The sequence below is a fragment of the Lemur catta genome, chromosome 8 (assembly GCF_020740605.2).
Source record: "Lemur catta isolate mLemCat1 chromosome 8, mLemCat1.pri, whole genome shotgun sequence".
NCBI lineage: Eukaryota > Metazoa > Chordata > Mammalia > Primates > Lemuridae > Lemur > Lemur catta.
In genome coordinates this window covers 2179005-2204158 of record NC_059135.1, presented here as the reverse complement: position 1 = coordinate 2204158, position 25154 = coordinate 2179005, and the positions used below count along the sequence as shown (strand labels likewise).

The 25154-nt window shown below is 50.6% G+C and overlaps 1 protein-coding gene and 1 pseudogene across 2 annotated transcripts in view; one reads left to right on the top strand and one right to left on the bottom strand.

Annotated features, from left to right (window-relative positions):
* Positions 1 to 10994: 10994 nt before the first annotated feature.
* On the bottom strand, positions 10995 to 11992 carry LOC123643787 (annotated as a pseudogene).
* A 418-nt stretch (positions 11993 to 12410) lies between these two features.
* TWIST2 (twist family bHLH transcription factor 2) overlaps positions 12411 to 25154 on the top strand; it is a 50600-nt gene continuing 37856 nt past the window's right edge. The window contains exon 1 of one of the 2 annotated variants that reach the window (XM_045558654.1): positions 12411 to 13099. In XM_045558654.1, the coding sequence (XP_045414610.1) occupies positions 12586 to 13068 (483 nt within the window). In that variant the 5' untranslated portion in view covers positions 12411 to 12585 and the 3' untranslated portion in view covers positions 13069 to 13099. The remainder of the gene's footprint in view (positions 13100 to 25154) is intronic. The other variant, XM_045558655.1, reaches the window with a different exon arrangement.

The following is a 25154-nucleotide window of genomic DNA, read 5'->3' as shown; positions in this document are numbered from 1 at the left end:
ACAGACTCTATTAGTCAACACCGCAGTGAGGACTGTAAGTGCCGATGAACACAGGCCCCACGTGGGCCGAGCCAGGCCCTCCGCTGCGTCTTCCCGGGTGTGGGACCGGATCCGGTAAGCCGTGAGGGTAGAAACGGTGATTCTCCTGCAAACCTTCAAGGCTCATCTGTGCCAGTCACTGCGTTACACAAATAAAGTAAAAGGGCTTCAAACATACACAGTCTTACTATCTGAAACAGATGAGAACAATCTAGAAGACTGAAAGGATGGCAGACAAGTCAATTTCTAATTTCAGTGTTTGGAGAGATAGTCTGGGGATTCGAAAGGGTAGCCTGGCCGTGGGTGCATTTCACCCCCAAATAAGCCACATGTGCTGGAGAGGTCTGTTGCCTTCACGCTTGTCCAATTTACCTTCCAAAATGCAATGAATGTCTAGCCCGTTCTCCGAGCAGTTACTAATCACTTTGTGGTGGTTATATTGTTATAAATAGAATATTAGCTAAGACATGCTGAAGGAACTAGAAGCAATAGCTACTGGAAAATTTGGTTGTTAACTGTCTGTAAATGAAGAGTTGTCCCCACTGAAATTCAGCACCCACCGTCCGGATCTCTGTGTAGGGGAGGAGGGAGGATACCTGTGAACACCTGCCACCTGTCCCAAGGGGCCCAGGTGCTTGGGTGGGCGTGGTCGTATCCCCAGGAGCTGGGCATTCACTCGGTCACCGGCCTTCGTGGGCTCGGTGACCTGTGGGCTTTCCTGAAGGTCCTGGCAGGGTCAGGCAAGCCGCTGGGCTGCGGAAGAGGCTGTTGTCAGCAGCCCCTGACGCCTTAACCTGCCCTGGGCTGCAGCCTTCCTGGAGGCCTGAGCTCGACTTCTGAGCACGACAGAAAGGCTACTTCGACATGACCCCTGCTCTGGAGTTGTCATTTTCGTGGCATAGAGGATACCTCCTTTCCACTCCGAAGCCCCTATAAAAATTCCCAGAAATCGCCCTGCAGACAATGCACCGAGGTTACTGACGGAGGCGCGAGTGCCCACAGTACGAGGCACACGGTGGGTGATGCTGGCTGGGACAGGGGCCCCACCAATCCCACGGCCAAGGCACAGAGTTGGCCCCAACCGAAGTCGGGGAACAAGCAAAAGAACATCAGCGAGGCAGCCGTTCCCCGAAGTGTTAGCATCTAAACGTTCGCCCCAGAGTTCACTGCTCCAGTGGACGCTGCCAGGGATGCTGCGGGAGGGGGTGGTGGACGTTCCCTGGCTCCCTTCTTCCTCCCTCCCTCCCTCCACACTCCAGACTCTGTGCGGAGTCCACAGAGGGGCTCGGAGCAGGCGGATGCAGGGCAGGGAGCAGATCAGAGCAAAGGAAAGCGACCGGCACACCCCACCCTGACTGCCTCTTCATTACTTGCCCCCTACCACGAGCGGCTTAGCCAACTCTTTTGTCCACGGTCCCCTCGTAGCTGTGCCCCAGGGGTCCTAGCTGACAGCAGAAGTGCATTTTGCGAGGGCATTTTGCTAAGCTCAACTACCCCACGGTTTTTGATAGAGGAGAAGGTGACTTATCTACAGGTGTAAACACCAGTTGCTTGTCACCGCACACGGCAGGCAGGGACGACGTGGTCCCCCACATCATGATGATGTCACCCCCAGGTCCACACCCTGTGGACAGGGTGGCATTCCACGTGGATCCGTGGTTAATGTCACGCTCTGCTGCTTAGAAGGTCGGTCTCCAGTCCAGGCAGAGCAACGCGACTCCCCAGCAAAGAAAAACTCTCCTCTTTTCACATTGAAAGACGTTTCTTTGTCATTTAAAACTTTTCAGTGGCGTATGGAGTAAGCGTGCACCCTCTAAACACACCAGGAGACCAGCCCCACAACTACCAGCACCCCGGAAGTCCCTCAGGGCCGCCGTCCAGTCATCATCCCTCTCCAGCGCCAGTCAGGACCCCGACTCCAGCTGACGCAGGTTGGTGCCGCCCTGGTCGCTCCCGGGCTGTGCGTGAACTGAACTGCGCAGCAGGCGCGGGCCCGCTTCCTTCCTCCACACCGCGTCTGCGGGAGCCGTCCGGGTGCGGGCAGAACACGCTTCCTCACGGCTGCACGCTGCTCTCCTGGGTGACTGGACCACAGTTTACACGCTTAGGGACATTTGAGTAGCTTTATTATTAACATTCATGTAACTCAACCTCGTTGCCATTTAAAGATAAATAAATATAAATGGCAAATTTCGGTTCCCTGGGCGAGAGCTGATGAGGAAACTGTTTCCACTGAGCTGAGGTCACAGAACCGTGTCATTGCTGCAAAATGATGACCTCTGCTTAGCACAGCCATTGACTGGCATGGGTCATAGCTTTACTTTCAATAACATGCATGTCTTCCGTGGGTGTGAGAGGGAGAGGCAGGGAGAGGGAGGGAGAGAGATTTAAAGCAACAAGGCACTTGTCACAGTTGCTGTGGGCCGGGAGCCTGGACACAGCCTCGCTGGGCCCTCCTGGGGGCTGAGTGCTCACCTGGAGCTCGGAGTCCTCATCTAAGCTCACTCAAGTTGCTGGCAGAATCCGATGAACGGATAAACAAATTGTGGTGTGTACCCACAACGGACAGCCCAGCGGCAGACAGAAACGGGCTACTGGGACATGTGACAGTGAGGCTGCATCTCAAAGTGTGATTCTGAGTGTGAGGAGGCAGACACAAAAGGTGTGTCCTGTATGATTTCATTTTTATGACATTCTGGAAAAAGCAAAACAGGAACAGAAATTAGGTTAGTGGGTGCCCGTGGCTGGTGAGGGGGCCCAAAATAACCTTTTGGAGTGAAGGAAATATCCTCCATTGTGGAGATGGTGCCACGTTTGTCAAAATGTATCAGATTTTAAACTTAAAATTGGTGAATTTCATTGTATGTAAAGTATGCCTTTTAAACATGGTTGATTAAAACAAAGTTGCACGAGACCCGGTTCTTCGTTCCACACCTGGCGCGGATCCGCGCTCCGGCTTTGGTGCAGGCAACGTGAAACTGGTTTGCCAGCCGAGGGTCTCACGGCGTCTGAGGACATGGAGGAAGATGTGGGCGTGGGGGAAACTGAGTCAATCTCCACCGATGTCAGCCAAGAGTACCCACAAGGCTGCTTGTTTTTTAATAGGTGTTATCAGCTCCTTCTCCTTCCCCACCTTCCTCTTCTTCCAGTTGACCATTTTCCTTAATTTGAACATAAAGAACATTTCTAGTTATTTGAAAGTCTCCACTGCTTGCACTGTTACTGATTACGTGCCAAAATACTGCTGCTGGAATCTTCCTAGAAGAGATACAATATTTCAGATTCCTTACACAAATAATTTTTAAAAAATGAAAATTTAGTACAAACATTTCCTTGTTTTTAAATTTCGAAACTTAATACTTCTCCAGGTAAATCTACCAGCCGGAGCAGGGGTGCCTGTGAGCTGCACGGTCAGGGGCTGGCCGGCCTGGGGTGCTAAAGCGCAGTTGAGTTGTTGGGGCGAACCCACCGCACAGCCCTGCAGACAGAACGCACGTCACACACGGCCCGTGTGGCCCAGGGAAACAGGCGACACCCGCATCCTTCGATACTGGTGCTCATGCCTTTTTCCTGAGGGGGTGGGGAAGACTGTGTTAAAAAAATAAAATAAACTAGTTTCACTTTATTCTCAGAGTTCAGATAGCATCTCCTCGGCGGGTAGGCGTGAGGCCGTTTCAAAGAGAAGGAAGGAAAAGTCATCAGGAGTGGGAGAGGAAAGACAGAAACCCAGCGGGAAGCCTGGCATGGGCAGGCCCCGCCGCCCCGGGAGACTCCGGCCAAGGAAGCCCAGTGCCGCCACCTTCCTTGGGGAGGGGAGCGGGGGGCTCCCGGGCTGGTGCTCATGACCTTCCCTGGCGGGAGATCAGGAAATAAAGTAGGGAGGTGGAGTCGAGGGGAAGAATTGAAAACTCTTTTAACGATGGATAGCCTGGACCAGTGACACATGGCCCCACGTCCCTGCACACACACACACACACACACACACGCACACACACACTCCTCTCTAAACAGGGACGTCTGTTGCTCTCTCTCCTGGTCACTTGGGAGAGGCCTGTAGCCTGCTGACCTCTATAAAAGAGAAGTTTGCCATGCACCCAGAAGTGTTCCCCCCGAAGAGCTCTTTGATGTGTTTTTATATTCAAGATATAATCAGTTGTAGCACACAAGTCCAATTCCAAGTTTATTGCTTAATACACGTGAGGTCAGACCTGAGTGTTTACTTAGATAAGTGTTTAGGACTTTTTAAGTCAAATCTTCAACTCATGAGTTTAAAGTTTTCTGAAGAACATTTTGAAACATGAATACCGTTTTAATTTAAGATCTGCTCAAGCTCAAAGTGTCACGGGGAAGAGAGACCAGGATTTCTAATTATAAAGTATTGGGGGCGATAAATTCACATGACCTTTCAGGAAAGTTTATGACCAGGCCACAACAGGGCAGGGGCCTTACGAGGGGCCGGGCTTGTGTGGTCACCGCAGGGCCCCCTGCACGTGACTGAGAGCAGAGAAAGTCACACCCCTGTCTCCCGTAGCGCCCGCTCTTGCTACAGCGTCACCAAGCACCAGGGTGTGCTGTGACACTCAAGTCCCCAAGCAGGGATTTCCGTTTCTGAAAATAGAGCTGAGGGGTCGTCATATTGAGGGAGCCATAGGGATCATTTCACAGAGGAGAAACCGAGGCCCTTGGCGGGAGAGGGGCTAACCCAACATCATCTTCTAGCCAATGACAGAAGACAGAACCCAGACTCCTCCTACTGCTCTTTCTCTGCTCCTCCTGCAGCCTGGGGCTGTGGGTGTGTTTTGCTAAATGTCTTGTCTTCTATGATAAAGAAGCATTTAAGCTGGCTGCCTCCTCATTCTCAGCTAGTGTATCCGAAAGTGAAAACAACCGCAGGCAGCCGGAGGTGATGGGTGCGGTGACCTCCCTAGTGAGCCCCAAGGCTGCCTCCAGGGGACTCTCAGTGCAGCTAAGAGAAGTTGAATTGGGCTTCTCGCTCTGGACTCCCCTCTGCTCCCTCCCGTGCCCTGCCCCCCTGCCCACTGCTGACCTTGGCTGCCGGGCACCAGGAGCACCTGCATCTATCCTCACCTCAGCCCTTTGCAAAATGGTGATGTTGCAATTCTATTAATACCTACTGTTCTGCCCGCCTTGATTGGATGTTCCCCACTTCCACAGAGGGGAACATTTCCTCATCAACCCTTACATTACTTTGGGGTATAATCCGATCGGAAAAGCTGGTTACGTGCTTGATTCTTTGTCTTTACCGACCAGTTCTCGGACTCATGGGTCAATTCCCCAGCACCGGGCAAAGGGGACCAATAGCCTTTATGTTTGATTAACATTGTGAGCTCATGGATTTTTATCATATTTGATAGGTTCCCACCCATTGCAGTTACTCTCCTATTGCCCTAAAATGTGGAAACATCTTTAGGTCCCTTCCTGAGTTCTTGTGACAGGACCCCAGTGGTCACTGGTATGATGAGATGTCTCAGGCTTCTCTTGTTTTTCCCTGAACTTAAGTCAACCATTTCTTCAACGAGAGACCAAATTCGGACACTAGCAGTGCTCACTGCCACTGGGTGGGTCGATGTTCCTAGGTTTTTTTCAGTCATCAGGGCCAGGAAATACATCCTGGGTCCATAACTGCTATGGAGTGTTTTTATTTAACTTCTTTTGTTTTACATTCATATCTCTTGATTCCCAGAGACATGAACATAATTACTCATTTGGTTTAGCTTACAGTACAGTTTTGGAACAACAATGGCAATTTGATTAGTAGAAATACAAATACTGAAAGGTTTAAGCCTTTTTTTGCAGTTCTTTTTGCCTTTAGAGTTTATCCCGCTGGGATGGAAGTCGAATTGTGGTGTTTTAGAGCTGCCTTCAGTCAGTCATGTTGGCATGGTCAGGTCATCAATAGGGTACAAATTTGACAAGGTACGTTTGTTTGGCTTTGCTTTTGACTTTTTAGGGATTGCTATTTTTTTCATTTTGATTTCTTTTTTTTTATAATTATGTAAAACATGTACATGATTCCAAAGTCAAATCTACAAAACAAAGTTTGTTCAGAAGAGCCTGGCTTCCATCCCAGCCCCTATATCCTGTCCTCTGCCATTCTATTTATGTCCTGTTTCATCTTTCCATTGTTATTTTTAAATTGAAATTTGGTTTATATTCCAAGTTAGAAAAAACCATATGAGTTTGTTGCAAGAACAACTTTGATTAGATCTTAAAGGCATTTTTTCAACCTGTGCCAGAGGCCAACGTTAGTTCCACACTGTGCACAGATGTTAGTGGTGTCAGGAAGTGAGGGGGTGGGCACCCCAGAGTCCACCTTCCAGACCACAGTCCGGGAGTGCGGGTGTCCCCACCAGGAGTCCATTAGAGCCGTGGTCCCCAACCTTTTTCGCACCAGGGACCGGTTTCAAGGAAGAAATTTTCCACAGACCTGGGCTGAAGGGGGTGGTTTCAGGATGATTCAAGGTCATTACATTTTCTGTGCAGTCAAACCTCTCGCTAATGACAATCTGTATTTGCAGCCACTTCCCAGCACTAGCATCACTGCCTCAGCCCCACCTCAGATCATCAGGCGTTAGGTTCTCACGAGGAGCTGCGACCTAGGTCCCTGGCATGCGCAGTTTACAGCAGGGTTCATGCTCTTATGAGACTCTAATGCCCGCGCTGACCTGGCAGGGGGCAGAGCTCAGGTGTGGGTGTGAGCGGTGGGGAGCGGCTGCAAATACACATGAAGCTCTACGGCTGCTCACCTCCTGCTGTGTGGCCTGGGTCCTAACAGGTCACGGACCGGTACCAGTCCCTGGCCCAGGGTCTGGGGTCCACAGCATTAGAGAGAACAGGACCCGTACTGGCCAGTTTAAGCAGGAAATGGCTTATTAGGGGCTATGATGGAATCATTTGTGGAGCTGAGTAAACAGGTTCTAGGTAGAGCTTTCGAGACTGACTTCCAAACTGTACCGTATGACCAGAGCTGCCGCCTCTTCCCATCAGGAAAACAGTGATGCCAGAACCACCTGGAGTCAAGGAGCCGCTGCCGCTGCTGCGGCCAGCCCCCAAGACACACCATTCCTGCTGTGCTCTCCCCAGAGAAGGATGCTCAGGTTGTGCCTCCAGACGTCCAGGGACTGGACACTGTGCTGCCAAGACAGCCGAGCAGGTGGCCCGGCTGAGCAGCGGCGTGCAGAGTACCTGCCCACCTCCCCCCCACGGCCCGGAGTGCGTCCCGCAGACCAGGGCTGCCGGGGCCTGAGGAGCGTCACGCGCATCTTCTCATCTGCTGCACGTCAGGAATCAAGAGTAGAGGACAGAGGGACCCCCCAGCCACGCACAGGGCGGAAGGGGCCACCAGGGAATGGTGCTGTTAAAGGTTGCTGCTGCAGCATCGGCACCAAGGGAGAGTTGTTACAATGTAGTTGTGTCATGTGCACTACTGAGTGATTTTTCAAGAGGGAATTTTTCAAGGGGTTTTTTAAATTATTTTTTATATTGATTAGAATCTATGTCATTTCTCTTTCTTCTTTTTTTAATTGATATACTAGTTGTACGTATTTTGGGGGACAGGCGATATTCTGATACCTGCACCTAATGTGTAATGATCAAACCAGTGTGGATGGGATTTCCATCACGTCAAAGGAGATATCACAAACCTTCTCTTCTAGCTGTTTTGAAATATAAAATAAATTATTTTAACTACAGTTTCCCTACTGTACTGTCGAACACTGGAACTTATTCCTTCCATGTGACTGTATTTTGTACCCTTAACCAACCTCTCTCCAGCCCCCTCCTCCCTGGCTTTCCTGGGTCCGGTGACAGCTATTCTACCCCGGCCCCGTGACAGCCAGGATTTTAGCTCCCACGCATGAGGGAGAACATGCACTATTCGTCTTCCTGTACCTGCTTTATTTCAATTAACGTAATGACCTCCTGTTCCGTCCATGGTGCTGCAGATGGTAGGCTTTCTTTCTTTTTAATGGCTGAATAATATTCCACTGTATGTATAACACATTTTCTTTATCCAATCATCCATCTAGGTTGATTCCATATCTCGGCTGTTGTGAGTAGTGCTGCAGCGAACACGGCAGTGCAGATGTCTCTCGGATATACTGCTTTCCTTTTCTTTGGGTACACACCCAGCAGTGGGATTGCTGGGTCAGATGGTTCTTCTCCTTATAGTTTGTTGAGGAAGCTTCATGCTGCTTTCCATAGTGGCTGCACTACTTTACATTCCCAACAGCAGTGGGACTTTGTAAAGTGGAATCTTGCCTGTACATGTGTGCCTTGGACATGAGGTTCCAGCCTTTGCACATACAGCTCCCCACTGGTGTCATTGCTGTGATTTAGGCAGATGACTGGCTCTTGGACTTGATGTTCAGAAGGTGTTCTGACGCCCATCACCAGGAATGACTGTATTTCACTACAAGATTTGAGAAGCACCTTAAACACTGTGTTTTGAGACTGAAAAAAAATGTCTTTTCGGTTACTCTCCCTTCCAGCTGTGATGTCACACTGGGGAACGTGCTGGGTGATTGAAACCCTAGTGGGACAGGGTGTTGTGAGCAGACATAATGCACTGCTAAAAATAAAGCCAACCAAGAGCAGCTTTTTTCCTGTGACAACACGTTTCTAACATTCAGCAAAGTGATGCCAAAGGCCCCTACGATTTACACAGAAATGTCATAACTACATCAGATAATTTTCAAGAGCCTACCTGTGAGATGTATGACTTCTGAAAATAATGGGTCACTGTCATCTACATCTGTGAGAGAATAATTCAAAACTGAGGCACCAACACTACTTTGATAGAAAGCGTTGGGGGCTTGCCGTGTCAGTGTAAGACTACCGTTCATGCCACCACTCCCATTAGCAACGCAGAAGAACGTGCTTTGCAAATAGTAACGTGCTGTTTGGGAGATGTGGTTACCAACTTCTTGATAAATATCATTGATTCATTAATGTGATTGATTCTTTCACACAAACACGGGCTGCTTGCTCATCTGCTCAAACTTCAGTTCACTAAATTCAGGTGGCAATAAACCCCCAAATCAGTATGGTTTGTATACTGGAGCCTTTTTAAATACCTGTTTTCTGTCTCTGAGCTCCATCAAGAACTTCATAGAGTTAAAGCACAACAGGGTCTGCTGGACAGCACAGGTGGGCTCACCGATGTGCTGTTTTGACAAAAGGAGCAGCATGGTGATTGAATGTACACATTTGTTGTTTTATATAGCTTCTGAGGGTTCGTCAACATTTTTTCATATCTAAAACAAGTACACATTTTATTATGCCGATAAAGCCCAGGGACTGCATAACCATGTCCTATTATGGAAGACTGTCCCCAGGTGGCATCCCAGCAGTGTCACATTGTATTGTAGCAAGATTAACACAAAGCTAATAGCCGTCAAATTCACTGTGAAAACCTATCAACTTCTCTCACTTGCTGCCCTAAGGAAAACATGCAATAGAAGAATCTTTAGGAACACCGGGTCATTTTTTTTAACAAGTCACATGAAACAAAGGACATTTTTTACATATATGAAAAGAGGCATTGACATGATTTTCCATAACCAATAGTGAACACACACACATACCAAGAGCTGTATTTACTTCCGTGAATCCTTATTGCATGGTATTTAACACAGGTCGGAGTGAGCCTGGGTGGTCCTACAATGGACATTCACACACAAATACCATCTTGTCATGTATGTTGTCAATAAGCTGGTTTTATTAGCCTTATCACTGACTTGGTTTTTAAAAGGAAAAACTCAAACTACATCAATAACCCAAGTATGATTCCCTAAATTTAGTACTTTTTCATTTGGGTTCCAATTCAGCCAATTTCTCCTCCCCCCCCCCCAAAAAAAGTGAAAAACAGGGACCATCACTTCCCCTTGCAACCTGCAGGTGACATCAGAAATGCTGGTAAGTGTCACTGTGCCTTATTTTATCCCATGAAAGTGGGTCACTACCCAGGTAATGACTGAGAAGTTGACAATATAGCATAAGAAAGGCATTCCAAGTTTTGTCAACAAGGTTTTCCTTAAGCAATTACCAGTATCACAGACTCTACCATTTTAATTTATTGTTAAGATATTTTAAAATAGATATGACACTGAAGAAAGTTCATCCAGATTATTGGACTGGACTATGAAAGTCACAAAGTGTCCACTGGGGTCTCTGGTAAAATCCTCTGTGTCCCTCTTCCCAAGCAAAAGTGAGCCTGCAGCCTGAGTTTGACCGTCCCCACCCCTGGGGTTCCCTGAGCCCTGGGCTGCTCAGGACCTAACCAGACTTCTCACCTGAGCTGTTTTCCTTTCAGACTAAACTATGAAGGGGTGGGGTGGGGGTGGGGGAAGAGAGAGAGAATGAATATGACAAAGAGTTGCACAGACAGAGAGAAACAGGATGACACAAGCACACACAGGGCTTAAGCAGGCTGCAGGCAGACTCCTGTCCTTGGTAAATGCCCTCCAGGTTTGGGAAGGGGAGAGTCCCGGGCTCATGTAAGCCTGGCTAGAAATGGGGATCGGGGTCCTTGGACTCCCCGCCTGAGCAGCACAGAGTGCTGGTAAAACAGCAGCAAATCGCTGCGCTACTGCTCTGAGCAGGGAAGACAGGGCACGGCCAGTTCCAGAGGGAGCAGGACCGTCCTTCCCGCCAGGAAGGCCCCAGTGCAGACAGGACAGCTGGGGACCAGGCTGCTCTCTTTTTAATTCCTTACATTTGGGGGGTAATTGCAAAGAAAGGTACATAGAAAGCTATTTTGCTGTGCGGGATAAGCCCTGGGCCTTCCCAGGGCGGAGAACGGAGTGCGGCCAGGCCTGCTGGGGCTGGGAGCAGTGACTCTGGAGCCTTTGGTCATGGGACTGTGCAGACCGCAGGTCGCCAAGAAGCTTCACACAGCGCGGTTACGTGGTCACGCCTGTGGAAGGGCCTGGGCTTCATAGAGTTCTGCCTTCCTTGGCGGATTGTTGGGGAAAACGTCCCCAAGAGCGGCCAGAACCGGAGAGCCATCGGAGACCGCTGCGAAAGGCCAGCGCACGGCGGCCCTCGGGTTTCCTAGCTCGGTGGTCGCGGCCCGCGGGCCCCACCTCGCGGCCCGCCCCGCAGGCCACGGAGCAGCGGAGCCGAGCGCTCCCCAGCCGGCCCGGGTTCCACTTTGGTAACAGGGCCCAGCCGGCCCTGGATCAGGCGGCTCGCCTGACAGCCCGCTCAGGCCCGGGCCTAATTGAGCCCGGTCACCTGGGAATAGGTTCAAAGGCATCAAAGCCGTAAACCACCTCCAGGCCCGGAGCCAGAGCGGCCTGGCGAACAAAGAGCCCCGAACCACTTCAAACGCGCTCGCGCTCAGCATCCAGATGGCGCAGGGCCGGGGTCCCCGTGCTGCCCTCCGAGGCCGCCGCGCCCCAGCCGCCCTGCGCCCCTGCGCCCTCCAGCCCGGAGCTGCCCGCGGGCGGCCAGTGCAGGGGAGGCTGGAGCCGGGGCAGCCCCGCGCAGGTCCCTCCGTCCACTACTGACCCGCGGAGCGAAGGGGAGCGCAGAGGCTGGGGCGGGTCGAGGCGGGCCGGGCCGTGCCCAGCATCCCGGGCAGGAGGGCGCGGCGGGCACCGGGCGCTCCCGCAGAGGCTCGCTGGCTATGGCGCTGAAGTTTTAAAGCACTTAACAGGAAGGTTCGGGAGGGGCGTCGGTGCCGGGGCTCCCCAGCAAGTCGGGGTGAGACACGGTCCCTGACACGTAGACTGGCCCGAGCGGGCGGCATCTCCGCAGATCTCAGCGGCGCGTCCGTGGGGACCGGCATCTTCAAGGCCCCCGAGTGTCCACGCGCCCGCGGTTGGGGCGCCGGGAGCGCTGCCCGCCGCAGCTCCCCGCATCTAAGGCCGGAGCTTGCGGGCCGCGGCGCGGACTTGACCCGCTGCGCGCCCAGGGGCGGCCAAGCCATACAGGGGTCCGGGTGCCCCAGGAGGCAACCGTATGCACCCTCATCCCCGGGGAGCGCATCTGGGGGCGGTCTCTCCTCTCGCGCCCCTCGCGCCCAGGGAGAGATCTTGCGGCCGGGCGGGGCCCAATCTCCACGTTAAGGTGCGGACAAAGCCACGCTCGGCCCGGCTGGGGGCTCGCGGCGGCCAGGCCGAGGGGTGGCCAGCGCTCGGGCTGGGGGCGCGGGCCGCGGGCGAGGACCCGGCCTCCGGGGTGCCCGCCGCGGCCCAGGCCGGAGGGGGAGGCAAAACTGAAAGTGCCGCGCCGGGGGCGGGGGCGGCCAGCGAAGGCCCCGTAACTTGTCCTGCCCCCGGCCACCGCGGCCAATCAGCGCGCCGCCCTCCCTCCTGACAACTATTTAGCAACCCAGCCCGGCTAGAGTTTCCAAGAAAGTTAGAATAACTTCCTCTCCCGGAGACCTCGGTTTTGCACAAGCCGGCCTTGAAATCAGAGCCTTGAGAGCAGCTCCGGGCGCGTGTGCTCGGCGACCGCGGGCTCGGCCAGCGCCGCGCTCGGCGCCCCGGCGCCCCAGCCCCACGCGGCCGGGCGGGCGCCATGGAGGAGGGCTCCAGCTCGCCCGTGTCCCCCGTGGACAGCCTGGGCACCAGCGAGGAGGAGCTCGAGCGGCAGCCCAAGCGCTTCGGCCGGAAGCGGCGCTACAGCAAGAAGTCGAGCGAAGATGGCAGCCCGACCCCGGGCAAGCGCGGCAAGAAGGGCAGCCCCAGCGCGCAGTCCTTCGAGGAGCTGCAGAGCCAGCGCATCCTGGCCAACGTGCGCGAGCGCCAGCGCACGCAGTCGCTCAACGAGGCCTTCGCCGCGCTGCGCAAGATCATCCCCACGCTGCCCTCGGACAAGCTCAGCAAGATCCAGACGCTCAAGCTGGCCGCCAGGTACATTGACTTCCTCTACCAGGTCCTGCAGAGCGACGAGATGGACAGTAAGATGACCAGCTGCAGCTACGTGGCCCACGAGCGCCTCAGCTACGCCTTCTCCGTGTGGCGCATGGAAGGCGCGTGGTCCATGTCCGCCTCCCACTAGCGCCGCGCCGCCCCCGGACCGGCGCGCCAGGGTAGGTGCAGCGCGACGGGCGCCCTCCGGCGCGGGGTGGGGCGGCCGGGCCCGGGCGCCGCTCCGCGTGGAGCCCCGCGGGCCGTGGCGGCGTAGACGGGGCGCACTTTCCTCCGGGCCACGGGCGGGGCGCGGGCGCGAAGCTCCCGTGTTCGTGTTCGGGGCGCCCTGAGAACTTTTCAGGCTTCCGTGCGCGGTGTCAGTTGGGAACCGGCGGATGGCAGCCCCCCAGCAGGGTCCAAAGGCACTTCTTAGACAAAAGGTCGCATTTTCCATTCCCGGTGATATGGGGGTATCTCTGGGTGACTGTGGGGAGAGCAGGCATCAGGAAAATTCTGGGGCTGGCCGGGCGCTGGGAGGTGGGCACCAGCTGCCCTCTGTGTCCCTCGTGGCGGAGGCCGCCGCGAAGCTGCCGCAGCCGCTCGGCTTGTGCAGCGGTTGTGGCTTCGCCCTCGCCCCGGGGAGCCGCAGGGCGCGTTGGTCGGCGGACACCCAGATCTCCCCGGCTGCTCACGCAGGGCGTCCTGGCCCGCGCCCCGGGTGCCCTGCCGTCAGCTCCCGGCCGGCCCAGTGGGCGGAGAGGTGCCGGCCGACGGCGCGCAGGTTTGCCCGGGGAGGGCGGGAGGACACTGTCCTGCGCTTGTGGCGCTTTTGGGGGCTCCGGAAACGGGCCCGTGCCGAGGGCGCAGGGACCAGAGCGCCGGGGCTGGGGGCAGACAGCCGCTGGGGGCCCCTGCTGCCCGCAGGCAAATGGAGCTGACCTGGGAGCGGGACCCTCAGGTCCCAGCCTTGAACCTGGAGTGCCTGGGAGGGGCCCGCGCTGCGCCCCGCGGCCAGCCCTGCGGGGGAGCTCGAGGGGTCCAGGCTGGCAAACAGGTCTGGGGCAAAGGGAGGCGGTGCGCGCCGGCCCTGGGCGGGCAGAAGGCGCGGGGGACACAGCTGCCAGGAGCGCTCGAAGTCCTGGTTTCCTCTGGAAGAGCGATTAGGGCGTCCTGCACCGGCTCCTTTGCACCGGACACCTTCCAAGTCCCTCTAGGTGAGCTCTAGCCGCGGCGGCGCCGTCCTTTCCTGGGGGTCCTGCAGGGCGACCACCTCTCTCCGCGCGTCCCGGTAACGGAGGGCGCGAGACCCTGCTTCCCGGGCGGGCCAAACACCTTCCTCTCCAGCACGCTTTAGTTTCTCAGTCGCCTCGCCGTGTTTTTGCAAAAGTCTCCACTTCACACACAAGGAATTTAGATTAATCCGGAGCGTTCGGCCACCCGTCCTCCCAAACGTACCTATTTCTTTTCTATGTGGTTCTGTAGCATCTGCGAATGTTGTTGCTCTGGCCATGAAAGGCTGATCTAGCACAAGCGGGTTTTACTTCTTTGTTTTTTAGCTTTTATTTCGGTGTCACTGAAAATTCTTTTGATTAAATAGCTTAAGATAATGACTGTTTTATATTTTTTTAAAAATAATTTTTAGTAGAGAATAACTTGTGGGAATCTTCTCCTGTCCCTGTCAAAAACAGATGGAAAATGTCTCAATCACGTATTTCTCTGGGAAAGAAAGTTTGGATTGGCTGCGTCCTAAACGCTGCAGTGGGATAATACATTAATTCTGGGTTTTGTGCCTAAATTATGAGCTTCCATTAGTTACTCCATTTATCCTTTATACCATCCACGAGCTACATGGTTTACATCTGAAATAAGAACAAACAGATGAGGCATGTCATCTTTTTAAAACACACACATACAGCTTTGTTTAAGGAAAATGTCAACAGAATTAGCGTTAAGACTGCCCTCCAGAAAACTATTGAGCACAAACACCAGGAGATATCACTCTGATGCAGGAATTTAGTAGGAACATTTAAAATTCATATAAAAATAATTGCACTTCTTAAAACTTAGAGAATCAGCCATAGACCACAATTAAAAATTATATAAAAATAAAATGCAACATTTGTAATAAGTAAATGAAAACTGTTAAGAGCTTGTTTGGAAAAAAATTATTAAAAATATAATAGATAACACAGTTGGAAAGCAAATGATCTATATGGGGCCTATTTATTTTTGTTTTTATATACCTGAATATTACTGAATATTTCAGATAGGTCAGTTTCTTTAGATGTATACTCTCTGTAAGAAGAGAAGGGAAATATGGAAATTTTTGATACACTAGTGATTCTGGGAACCCCTTGTTTTTATTTATCAGGCATGTTAGCCAAAGATATTTGTATTCTTTTTGTTTTTAATCCATTAGTCCCTATGAGCATAAATATGATCATAGTTGGCTTGATTTACTGAAAATGTTGCTAAGTGGCATTTGTTATTTATTTGTACTATTTCTAAGAAGCATGAATTATATGTATCAGCAAAAAATTTATAGACATCTCAGTAAATTGTGATTATAATGTCTAATGAGAGATATTTTCACATATATGAAAAAATTGTGTTTAGACTAATAGTAACAAGAACAAAAAACCTAAATTGTCCTTTGACATAAAGAGAAACGAGGATTTGGTGGTATACGGCAATACTGGTATTTATCCTTTCTTCTTTGGCCTGGTATTTAAAAACACAATTAGACAATAAATCAGGTGTCTTTGGCCAGTCAACTGGATTCATCTAATCAAAAAATCTCAGAAGAAGTTTTAAGTATTCTCATTAAATGCGTGAGCCTTCAGAGCAGGTTCTGACTCCTGGCTTGGAGAGTGAGGGAAGGTGACCATTACTTAAGCAACATTTGTCCTGTTCTCTGCTGTGTGGTTAAAGAAAATATCTTCTGTAACTTCTGCAAAGTATGCACAGATTTTCAGTAGGTTACCTTACTCAACAAACTGATTTTTTTTTTCTTTTGGAGAACTTTTAGTTACTTTGAAGAAAGTGCATGACCCCCTTCGCCACCTAATACATGTAAGCCTCTTCCTTTCTCCAGAAAGTTTAGTTCTTGAAGGTGTTTGTTAACGGCTGTATTCGGGATGCTGGCTGTTCTCACAAGAAAATTAATTCCTTGTGGAGGAGAATAGAAATGCAGACTCCCAGTAAAGCTTTTGATTAGTTAGAAGTAGAATGAAAGGCTGAGCTACCTGAAATATAAGTAATGCTTTGTTATAAAATACCCATCAGTAAGATCTGAGATAGCGATTTGACCTCTGATCTGTGGATAGCGTCCCCTTAAATATCAGCAGTGCTTGTTCAGCTTTGCTTGGAGGAAGTGTTGCTATCCATCTGGCCAGAGATGGACTTCATGCCTGGCTGTTCGAGGTTATTTGAGATACAGTACTTTGTTGAGGTTTTATGAAACTCCTATTTTCAGACAGGTCTTGAGCTGAAAGAGTCATATTTTCATCATCCTTGCTTCACTATATTCTAGATAGACAGCACAGATGCTGGAATCCTTTTGCCTGGAAAAAAAATAAAAGCCATAAAGTAAACTCTTTCTGAGCAGAACACTGTAACTCATAACTTCAGTTTAAATCTGGGCTTTAAAAAAAAACAAATATTTTAATAAGCCAATTTTAAAGGCTGAACTTTTATGACAGTTTTTAAGCTTAGTATTTATATTAATCTATTCTCACTGGTGTCTTTAAAAACCCTGTAAATGCATGCTGGAATGTCTGTTTATGTTTGTGTCTTTTCCTGGGAGAGGAGAAATGTGCAGCAGAAAGCAAACCAAATACCAATCTCTCCACTAGCAAAGAGTTCACGAATGAGGCACTAAAATTCAAAGAAGGGATGAATAAGTTACTGTAGCCAAGAAACGGGAAGCCATAAAGAAGAAACAGGAATCTAAGAGATACAGACTTGGATGTTTTCAAAAGGACAGCCAAGATGAAACAATAAAAACAGAAACTCATTAAAGAGATATTCCACGTGGTCACCTGAGCCTACACATGTGATAAAATTGCATGGAACTGAACACACCCAAGCGCAGTAAGACTGGTGAAGTCTGAGTAAGGTTTGGGGACGGTGTCAGCGCCAGTTTCCTGGTTATGATATTGTAACATAGTTTTGCAAGATGTCTTCACTGGGGAAAATGAGCAAGGAGGATAAGGGAATCTCTGTGTGGTATTTCTTACAACTTCATGTGAATCTATAATTATCTCAAAATTAAAGTAAAAAAGGTATTGCACAAAATTTTAAGTCTCTATATTTAAATGAGCAAATTACATAAGAAATTATTACTATGCTTTATTTTGGAGTAATAAACTAAAAATGTGTCGTGTTTTGAGCAAAAATCCACACTTTTTTTTCCTGATGCCATTTGTGTTGCACTTTTCTTCAGAATATGAGGAATTGCAATATATTTCCAATATGTAATTAGTTAGAACTGGTTCCTTGTAATCCTTAAAGAGTAGTATCCCGGAAATCTGAGAGGAGAAACAATACAAACTGTAATAGGAATACTTTTATTCCTATACTAGTAAAAATATTTTTCAAAAAACTTTGGGAAATAAGTACCTCAAACTGATACCTGTACTACATTTGCTTTTTAAAATATTCATTTACTATTTACTTTCATCAAACACATACACAATTCTAAAGCCAATGATTTATAAAAATTATTCACCAAGAAGTATAGAGATTGAAGTTTTGGAATTTGGAAGCATGCACAGTGACAGGGAGGGGCACAGGGGAGACAGAGGGAGAGAGAGAGAGAGATATCAAATCCTAAACTCAGTTGTGGTTATTTTAAATTAGTATTTGTCTTAGAAACATACTTTGTGTTTTTGGTCAGTAGGAAACCTTTGAATGCGGCTTAGCTATATTAAACTGTGCCTATTTTGAAATGAGAACAGTGACATCAATGATGTGATTTTCACGCTGCTGTAAACTGAGGCACAGAGGGTTGTTTCCTCAGTGATTACTAATGGTTGTCACATCACAAGGAGACTTGGCTCTGAAACTGAAAAAGCCTGTGTGTGACTTTATTACAATATGAGAGTGATTTTTAGTGGTGAGTTTAAAATGGAGTCATTTTGAACCCGGTGTTTGACATGCTTCAGACGTCTGCAGCATTTCGGCCGCGGCTCCACTGCCCAGAATGCCGTGATCACGTGATTACGAGCAAGGGAACTCGATTTTGAGAGCTGAGCGCCCAGTGTCCGCTGAGGCTGTCTCTGCACTGTTTCCTACATCAATATTGTTTTCCTCTGTCATTTGACCAGGGAAAGATTTGGATGACCCAGCTTCTTTTGAAACCTCGTGTAGAACTGTAGTTTTACTTCTCAGATCCCAAGAGCAACGCCTCTACAGTCAGGCGAATCCCTCCTTTCCTTAGTTCAGAGTTTTCCTCTCGCTTAAATGAAAAACAGGATTGAACGCGAAGCGCTTTCAGTTATCACGTTCAATTATTCTGGAAAATACTGCTATCTTTTTAGCTCACATTCTGCCTCTCAAACATAGCCATCAGCATCTTTTGGGAGGAAATAGTCCATTTAGTTCTGCTGTCTGGCATCGGATTCCTGCCTCTCGCTGTTTGATTGACAGAGAGTTTGGCTTTGTGTTTCTGTACGTGCAGGTCTGTTGTGTGACTGACGGGGAAAGATTTGGGCAAACCTCTTGACTTTTATTAACCGTTTGATCTTGACTAAACATCAAACCTCACCCCATGGCTGAGGTTTGTGGTGTGGTCACAGCCAGGGCCTTTCCGGAGGGCCAGGCAGAGCAGCTCCGAACAGGAAAACCTAGAGCAGGAAAACCTTTCAGCGTTTTGCTGTGCTAGGGGAGGGCTAGGGATCCTTTTGTTGTCTTCCCCGTGGAGAAAAAATACTCAAACTTTCGTTGATAATACTGTTTTTCCATTGCTATACAAACATAATATCACACTAGCCTTTCTGTTAAATTCTCTGTAAGGATATCCCCTTCTGAACATGCAAGAAATCTTTGCCTGCTACAGAGGCAGGGGGTGCCCCATGAGGGACAGCTTGCAGAATAAATAAACTCCCTAAAAGAAAACACAGGCCAGTGGTTTACAGTCTCGGACTCTGCTGCCATGGTGGTTTCTTTGTCTGTTCTACACTGATTTAATATTCAGTAAGTGAAATTGCAAGCAGGCAGCATTTTCTTTCAATCACGAGGTCTAGAAATAAATTTTCCTTTCATTCATCTGAGTTCTTTAAATAGATTCTATTTAAAGGGTGTGCAGAGGGGTCAGAAGTCACAAGCCAGTTGCCTGCTTTGACTGTCTGGACCCGAGGGTGAGAGGTGCCGGTCACCTGTCTTTTGCCTCCGTAACGCAGGCTTTGAACCCTGCAGAGCAGTGCACGAGGCCGGCAAGCCTGCAGGTTTGGCAAAACCCATACGCCGTGGGTCCCTTCCGGAAAGTTTGTGTGAATTTTAAATCTCCTTGTTAAAGAGATTATTTTGTCTTGATAAATAACATAATACCATTTCTTTGAGAAGTGTCTAAAATACTACAAATTGAGAGGGAAAAGAGGGAAGAAAAGGCATAATTTTCTTTCTCAAATTGAACATCAGTGTGTCTCTGTTCACGTAATTGGCTTTGATTGATTCGTATTAATAGCATCTTCATTGAGGATTAATTTTCCTGAAATCAAATAATTCAAAGTTGCATACTACATAGATACTGGTTTCTAACTATTCAAAATCTAAGACTGTGCCCGGCCATCTGAGGTTCCTCTCTTTTGTGATAATCTGTGCAGGCAGGTGGGGACCTAAGAGAGAAAGATTTAGTCATTTTGCGTTTTTTCTATCTGGTGAACATTCTTCTCCAGCGGCTCCCCCCCTACCCCACCCCCACCCGCAGTCCAGCCTACACTCTTGTATTTATTCTTCAGATGAGATAGCGTCGCTTTAAAATGGTCAGCTAAGGTCCATGTGAGGTTTCACATCATAAAAGTAACAGAGGACCAACCAAAAAGGCCACCACCAGCTCCCTGCAATGGCACAATCAATGGCACATGGGGAATAGATACAGAATTGCATTCCGGAAGTTTAGCGCAGCTCGGGAAGTGTACCTGCTCTCCGCCCACCCCCACTGGTGTGCTTGGTGACCCTCTCCTTAGCTGGCTGCCACTACTATTTCCTAAAACAATTATTTCGTTGATAATAGAACAGAAGTGCCCCCAGCGGATACCTGTACCCTAAGAATCCTGACGTGTCCTGTTTTTGTTGGTTTCTCTCATGCAAAATGACCTGCTTCAGCTGTCCCAGACCGCATGGGGACCAGGTGTCGGCTGGGCAGAGCGTGTGTGCAGGGCTGTGTTTTATGGTCCTCCGAGGCAGGACCGAGAGACAGCTTACCTGCAGGTCCCTCTTGTGTGATTGCTAAGGTGTAATAAAGTGTCCACGCGGCCCACGCAAGCGGCAGGATTTTAAGGGTAGAATTAACTTGAGGTTGTTTTGCTGGATGTTAAATAATTGCCAATTCCAAAACTTCCTCTTAGGTTATTCTTTTGAGAATAGAGATTTTCTTCTAATGAAACAACAAGCAAAAGACAATTATTCGTTTCTCTGCTCGTTGCAGACCCTGTTGCTGGTCTGCCATCTCCTTTCTTGTTTGATTATGTCTCAAAAATGAAGAATTTCGTGTAATTTCAGTGCTGAACAATCCGATTTCCTTGCGTCTCCCTAGCAACTCTGTGTATGTTAACCTACCATTTATAATTTATCATTTGAAAGAGTTAACTTTTTGAGGAATGACAAAGTAAAAGAGAAAATTAGGATGTGAACAGAACAAATGATATATTAAGAATTTCACGAGGCATCGGGGCGGGGGAGGGGATTTGGGACCCTCGGCGAAGCCTCCAGGCGCCCGCCAACACCCCCGGGCAGGAGACCAGCACTCTCCCCTCGGGGCCCTCAGGGACCTAGAAGTCAGTGGTTTATCGGAAAAGCACCCTGCCTGCTTTCCCAGAAAACTGACACTTCATACAGAATCCAACAGGGTCACCTCTACGCTGTTGCAGTGACACTGCAGGCAGGAGGCTGTCCACCCCGGTGACTTAGCAAGGACCTGCAGAGCCTTCAGCTCCTCTTTGCTCCCAGGCGTCAACACTGCCCTTGGAGGAGCATCGGAGAAGTCCCAGAGGTGGCCCTGCCTCCGAGGAGCCTGTGACAATCACAGGTGCTTCAGATGCCAAAGAAAGCGGAGGCCCCAGAGCCGGGTGGTTGGGGGCGGCCTGCTGTGTGCAGGGGTGAGGACTCTGCGGCCAGGGCTCTGGCTGGCCCCGGCTGCTCAGGGGAGGGGCCGTGTGCCCGTGTGACTTGGAGGGACCGTCCAGGCCAAGATGAGAGGAGCAGGAGGAAGGACGCTGCTGGCCGTTTGCAAGTAGCTGTCCCACTTCCCTAGCCCTCGAGGCTGGCCAGGCCTTGGAGCTTGTCACTGTGGCACTGTCACCGTCAGGCTGCGCTGATGAATGTCTGAGTGTGAGCCCAGCGCGTCTTGGTGTTCACCAAGGTTAATGAAAGGAAGTGGAGACTCCGCATTTGTTTCCTCCCCCTGGATTAATAGCGACAGAGAACCCTGCGGGCAAATATCGCTTTAAAAGCCTCATCTCCTCTGAAGACGGCTTCCAGGAGGGGAGCAGGCCAGGCTGCCTCGGGGTGTGCGGAGGACACGGGACCAGCCCTGTCCTTGCCGGGAGGGGACAAATGACCGCACTGTCTGTCTCACGCAGAACTCTGCACGGCGATAGCACGTTCGGTTTAACAGATGACAGACCGTGTCCTCCCGGGTGGGGACCGTCTGGGCCAGCCTCTCTGACAGTCAGTCAGCTCGCCCTACGCTGTCCTGACAGTTACAACTAGTATCGTTTCATGTTGATTACATACTTTGACTGTTTCTGACCAGAAAGAGGAAAAGGGAAAGTGAGGAGGCAGAGTGAGGCCGCCGGGCGGGTGTCGCCGGCCCCTGGGCCCCCACTGGGCTTTCCCCTGCTTGGTTCTTCACAGTGTGAAACCGTAATTAATTAATCCTGAGAAGCTTTACATGTTTGTGAGCACATATGATCAGTGTCACTCTCTACAATGGATTTTGCAATTAATTGAAGTCACTATTTCCAGAATAAATCACATGTGATTATTTTCCGCAGTGAGCCTCTCTGACGTGGCATTTTTCTAATTTGGAAAGTTTTAATTAGACAGAAACAGAAGGCTGCTGCCTTGGTAGGGGGCAGGCCAGGCTCCCAAGTGCATCTGCTGGGCAAAACCCATCGGCGTGCGTCTAGGGGCCCGGTGGTCTGCAGCAAGGCTTTGCTGAGGTTCAGCGTGGAGTGGAGGACAGTTTTTTGCTCTTAGCCTTGCAGTTCTCCATGTGGTCCAAGGTGAGCCATGGCCTCTTTGGACGTCAGCTTCCCGTTTGTAAAATGATGGGCTGAGTTTCTGATCGCCCTGCAGCGGCCAGACTTCTAAGAGCCCAGATGGCCCAGCAACCCCACTGCTAGGTATACACCCCACAACATGGAAGACAGATGTTAAGGCAAAACCTCTCACACCAGTGTTCGTAGCGACACTGTTCACAGCAGCAGACAGTTAGAAGGGAAGCAGCACAAGTGTCCGTCCGCTGAGGAAGGGACAAATGAGATGTGGTCTCTCCGTACGATGGAGTGTAATTCAGCCATGGGAAGGTGCCCGGCACTGGTACGTGCTGCGGCACAGGAGCCTTGAAGACCCTGTGCTAAGCTAAGAAGCCAGATGAAAAAGACTAAATATTGTAGGATTCCACTTATATGAAATGTTCAACAAATCCATGCCGGCAGAAGGACAGGGGCTTCCAGGGGCTGGCGGGAGGGGTGGGGAAGGACTGCTAAGCAGGTGTGGGATTCCTGCTTATGGTGATGAGAAGGTTCTGGAGCTATTATGGATAGTGATGATGTTTCCACAACAATGCGAGTTCACTTAATACCTCTGGATTGTGTACTTTAAAATGGCTCAAATGATAAATTTTATATTATATGTATCTTACTATCATCACACACACACACACACAAAACCCCACGGCCCAGACTGTGGGCACCTCTGGAAGCTGATAGGAGTCAGCGTGGGGTGTGCGGGGCTGTCCACTCTCCCCTCACTTTTCAGAGACATTATCCAGTTTACCCACAATTCATTGCTTATCAACTGTTCAAATTGTGCCTCCCTCTGAAATCTGTTTCCTAAGGTGTTTATTTAAAAACACACACATGAAAACCCAAGTACCTCCAGCGATTCTGACAGCAGCAGTTTGCTGCCCTGGCCTGCCCTCTGGCTTGAGTGGCAAGTGGATTTCACCTCCGTCCGTAGACTGAGTTCTCCGACCCCGGGGGACGGAGCCCAAGAGGGAGTGGCCCCAGGGGCCTGCGCTGCTTGTGGTCAACCCACCAATGGGAGTGGGGAGCATCTCTCGCCTCTGTAGTGGGGGAGCTAGTACCTGCCGTGCCCACCGCAGTGAAAGGGAAGGTCCTCAAGGGGTGGCCCGTGATCAGTCACCCCCCGGTGGGCTCCCCAAAGCCGGGCCTGTCCAGACCACTGCAGGCGGCTCAGGGGCTCAGCAGCCCTCAAAGGGTTGGTGCTGCCACCAGGGACATGGGTTTCCTGCGCTCCCCGTGTGTAGGTGCTGCCCCCAGAAGAGAACGACACTGCGGGGGGTGGGGGTGGCACTGAATTTCCTTTGCTCTTTTTTCTTTCTTTCCTCCCCTGATCTGTTAACCCTTTGCATGCTCCTAGCCCACCTGTTTTCAGGACGTTGCCAAAACCTCCCACCCAAGAGGGGTGGGCCAGAGAGTTGGTCTTGGTGTTTCCTCAGCTGTGATTTAGTCCTGTTTCTTTTAAAAACACCGTCACTTTGTGGTGCTGTGCAGTCAGACTTTGAGAAGTTTATGGAAACCCCAAAGGTAGTGCCAGGCTCAGGGACTGCTTGCATCTTCAGAATCCGGACAGAAGGGCTCAGGAGAACTCGGAGCAAGTGCACAAGAATCATACCAAGAAGTCATGTTGCTGAAAGCGACGGAGGACTGTTCCGTGAGAGCTGCTGTTCCCCCGCTCCTGGTCCTCTGCCCCCGCCAAAGAGAAAGCCACCAGAGAAGGAGGGACAGAGGGAACTCGTGCTCTAGGAGGAGAGGCAGCGGCTGCACTCCAGGACCCCGGCCACTTCCCTGGTTCAGTTGTGCAGTTGGCTTGACAGGAACCTGGGTCACCACTGCAGCCAGACACATCTTGGTCTCACGGCCCCCGTCGGTCACCACCGCATGGGCCCCTGGCACAGCTCGGAGGCAGAGCCCAGCTGCAGAGCGGACATGCTGTGATTCATTAGTGTGTCATTCCATTTACAGCACAACACACTTGCTTTTCCTGGGCGACCCTCTGCTCTTCTTTCTGGCCACTTCTGCTTCCCAGTCACTGACCCCGGGGCTCTGTCATGACTGCAGCCAGCCCCCCGGTCCATACAAGTTGAACTGAGGCGGATCTTCATCCTGTGACTTTACCACTGGTTTTCAGAAATACCATCCAGGTGCCACGAGGGGAGTTGGCACCCGCAGGTGTCCCCCGCCAGGCCTGGGGGTCAGACGTGCCCCAGCCCAGCGCCCTCCGAGCACACCTGCCCCTGGAAGCACAGCGCAGTCAGGCTTCCTGAGGGACGCGTCACAGTCGTCCCTGCTTAGCTGGTGTTTCGCTCTCTGTGGTTTCAGTTGCACACAGTCAACCACAGTCTGAAAATACTAAATGGAAAATTCCAGAAATAAACAACTGATAACTTTTAAATTGTGCACCATTCTGAGTGGGGTGACGAAATCTCTCCCCATTCCGCCTAGGCCATGAATCATCCCTTGTGCAGCTCATCCCCCCATAGGTGCCCCCGCCCGCCGGTCAGTCGGCAGCTCTCGGTCATCAGGTGGAGAAAACATGGCTTGTGCAGGGCCTGGCACCGTGCGAGGTTCCGGGCATCCACGGGGGGTCTGGGAACATATCCCCACGGGTAAAGGAAGAAGACGGCAATTTTGTCACACTGAGGTCCCCTGGCTCAGTCCGGCAAAGACAGTCACCTACAGCCGCAGCCACACCATGAATGGAACACAGAGGTGCCGTCTGGGCCTCTGTCCTGTAGGTCCCAACGTTGAACGGTGAACTGAAGCG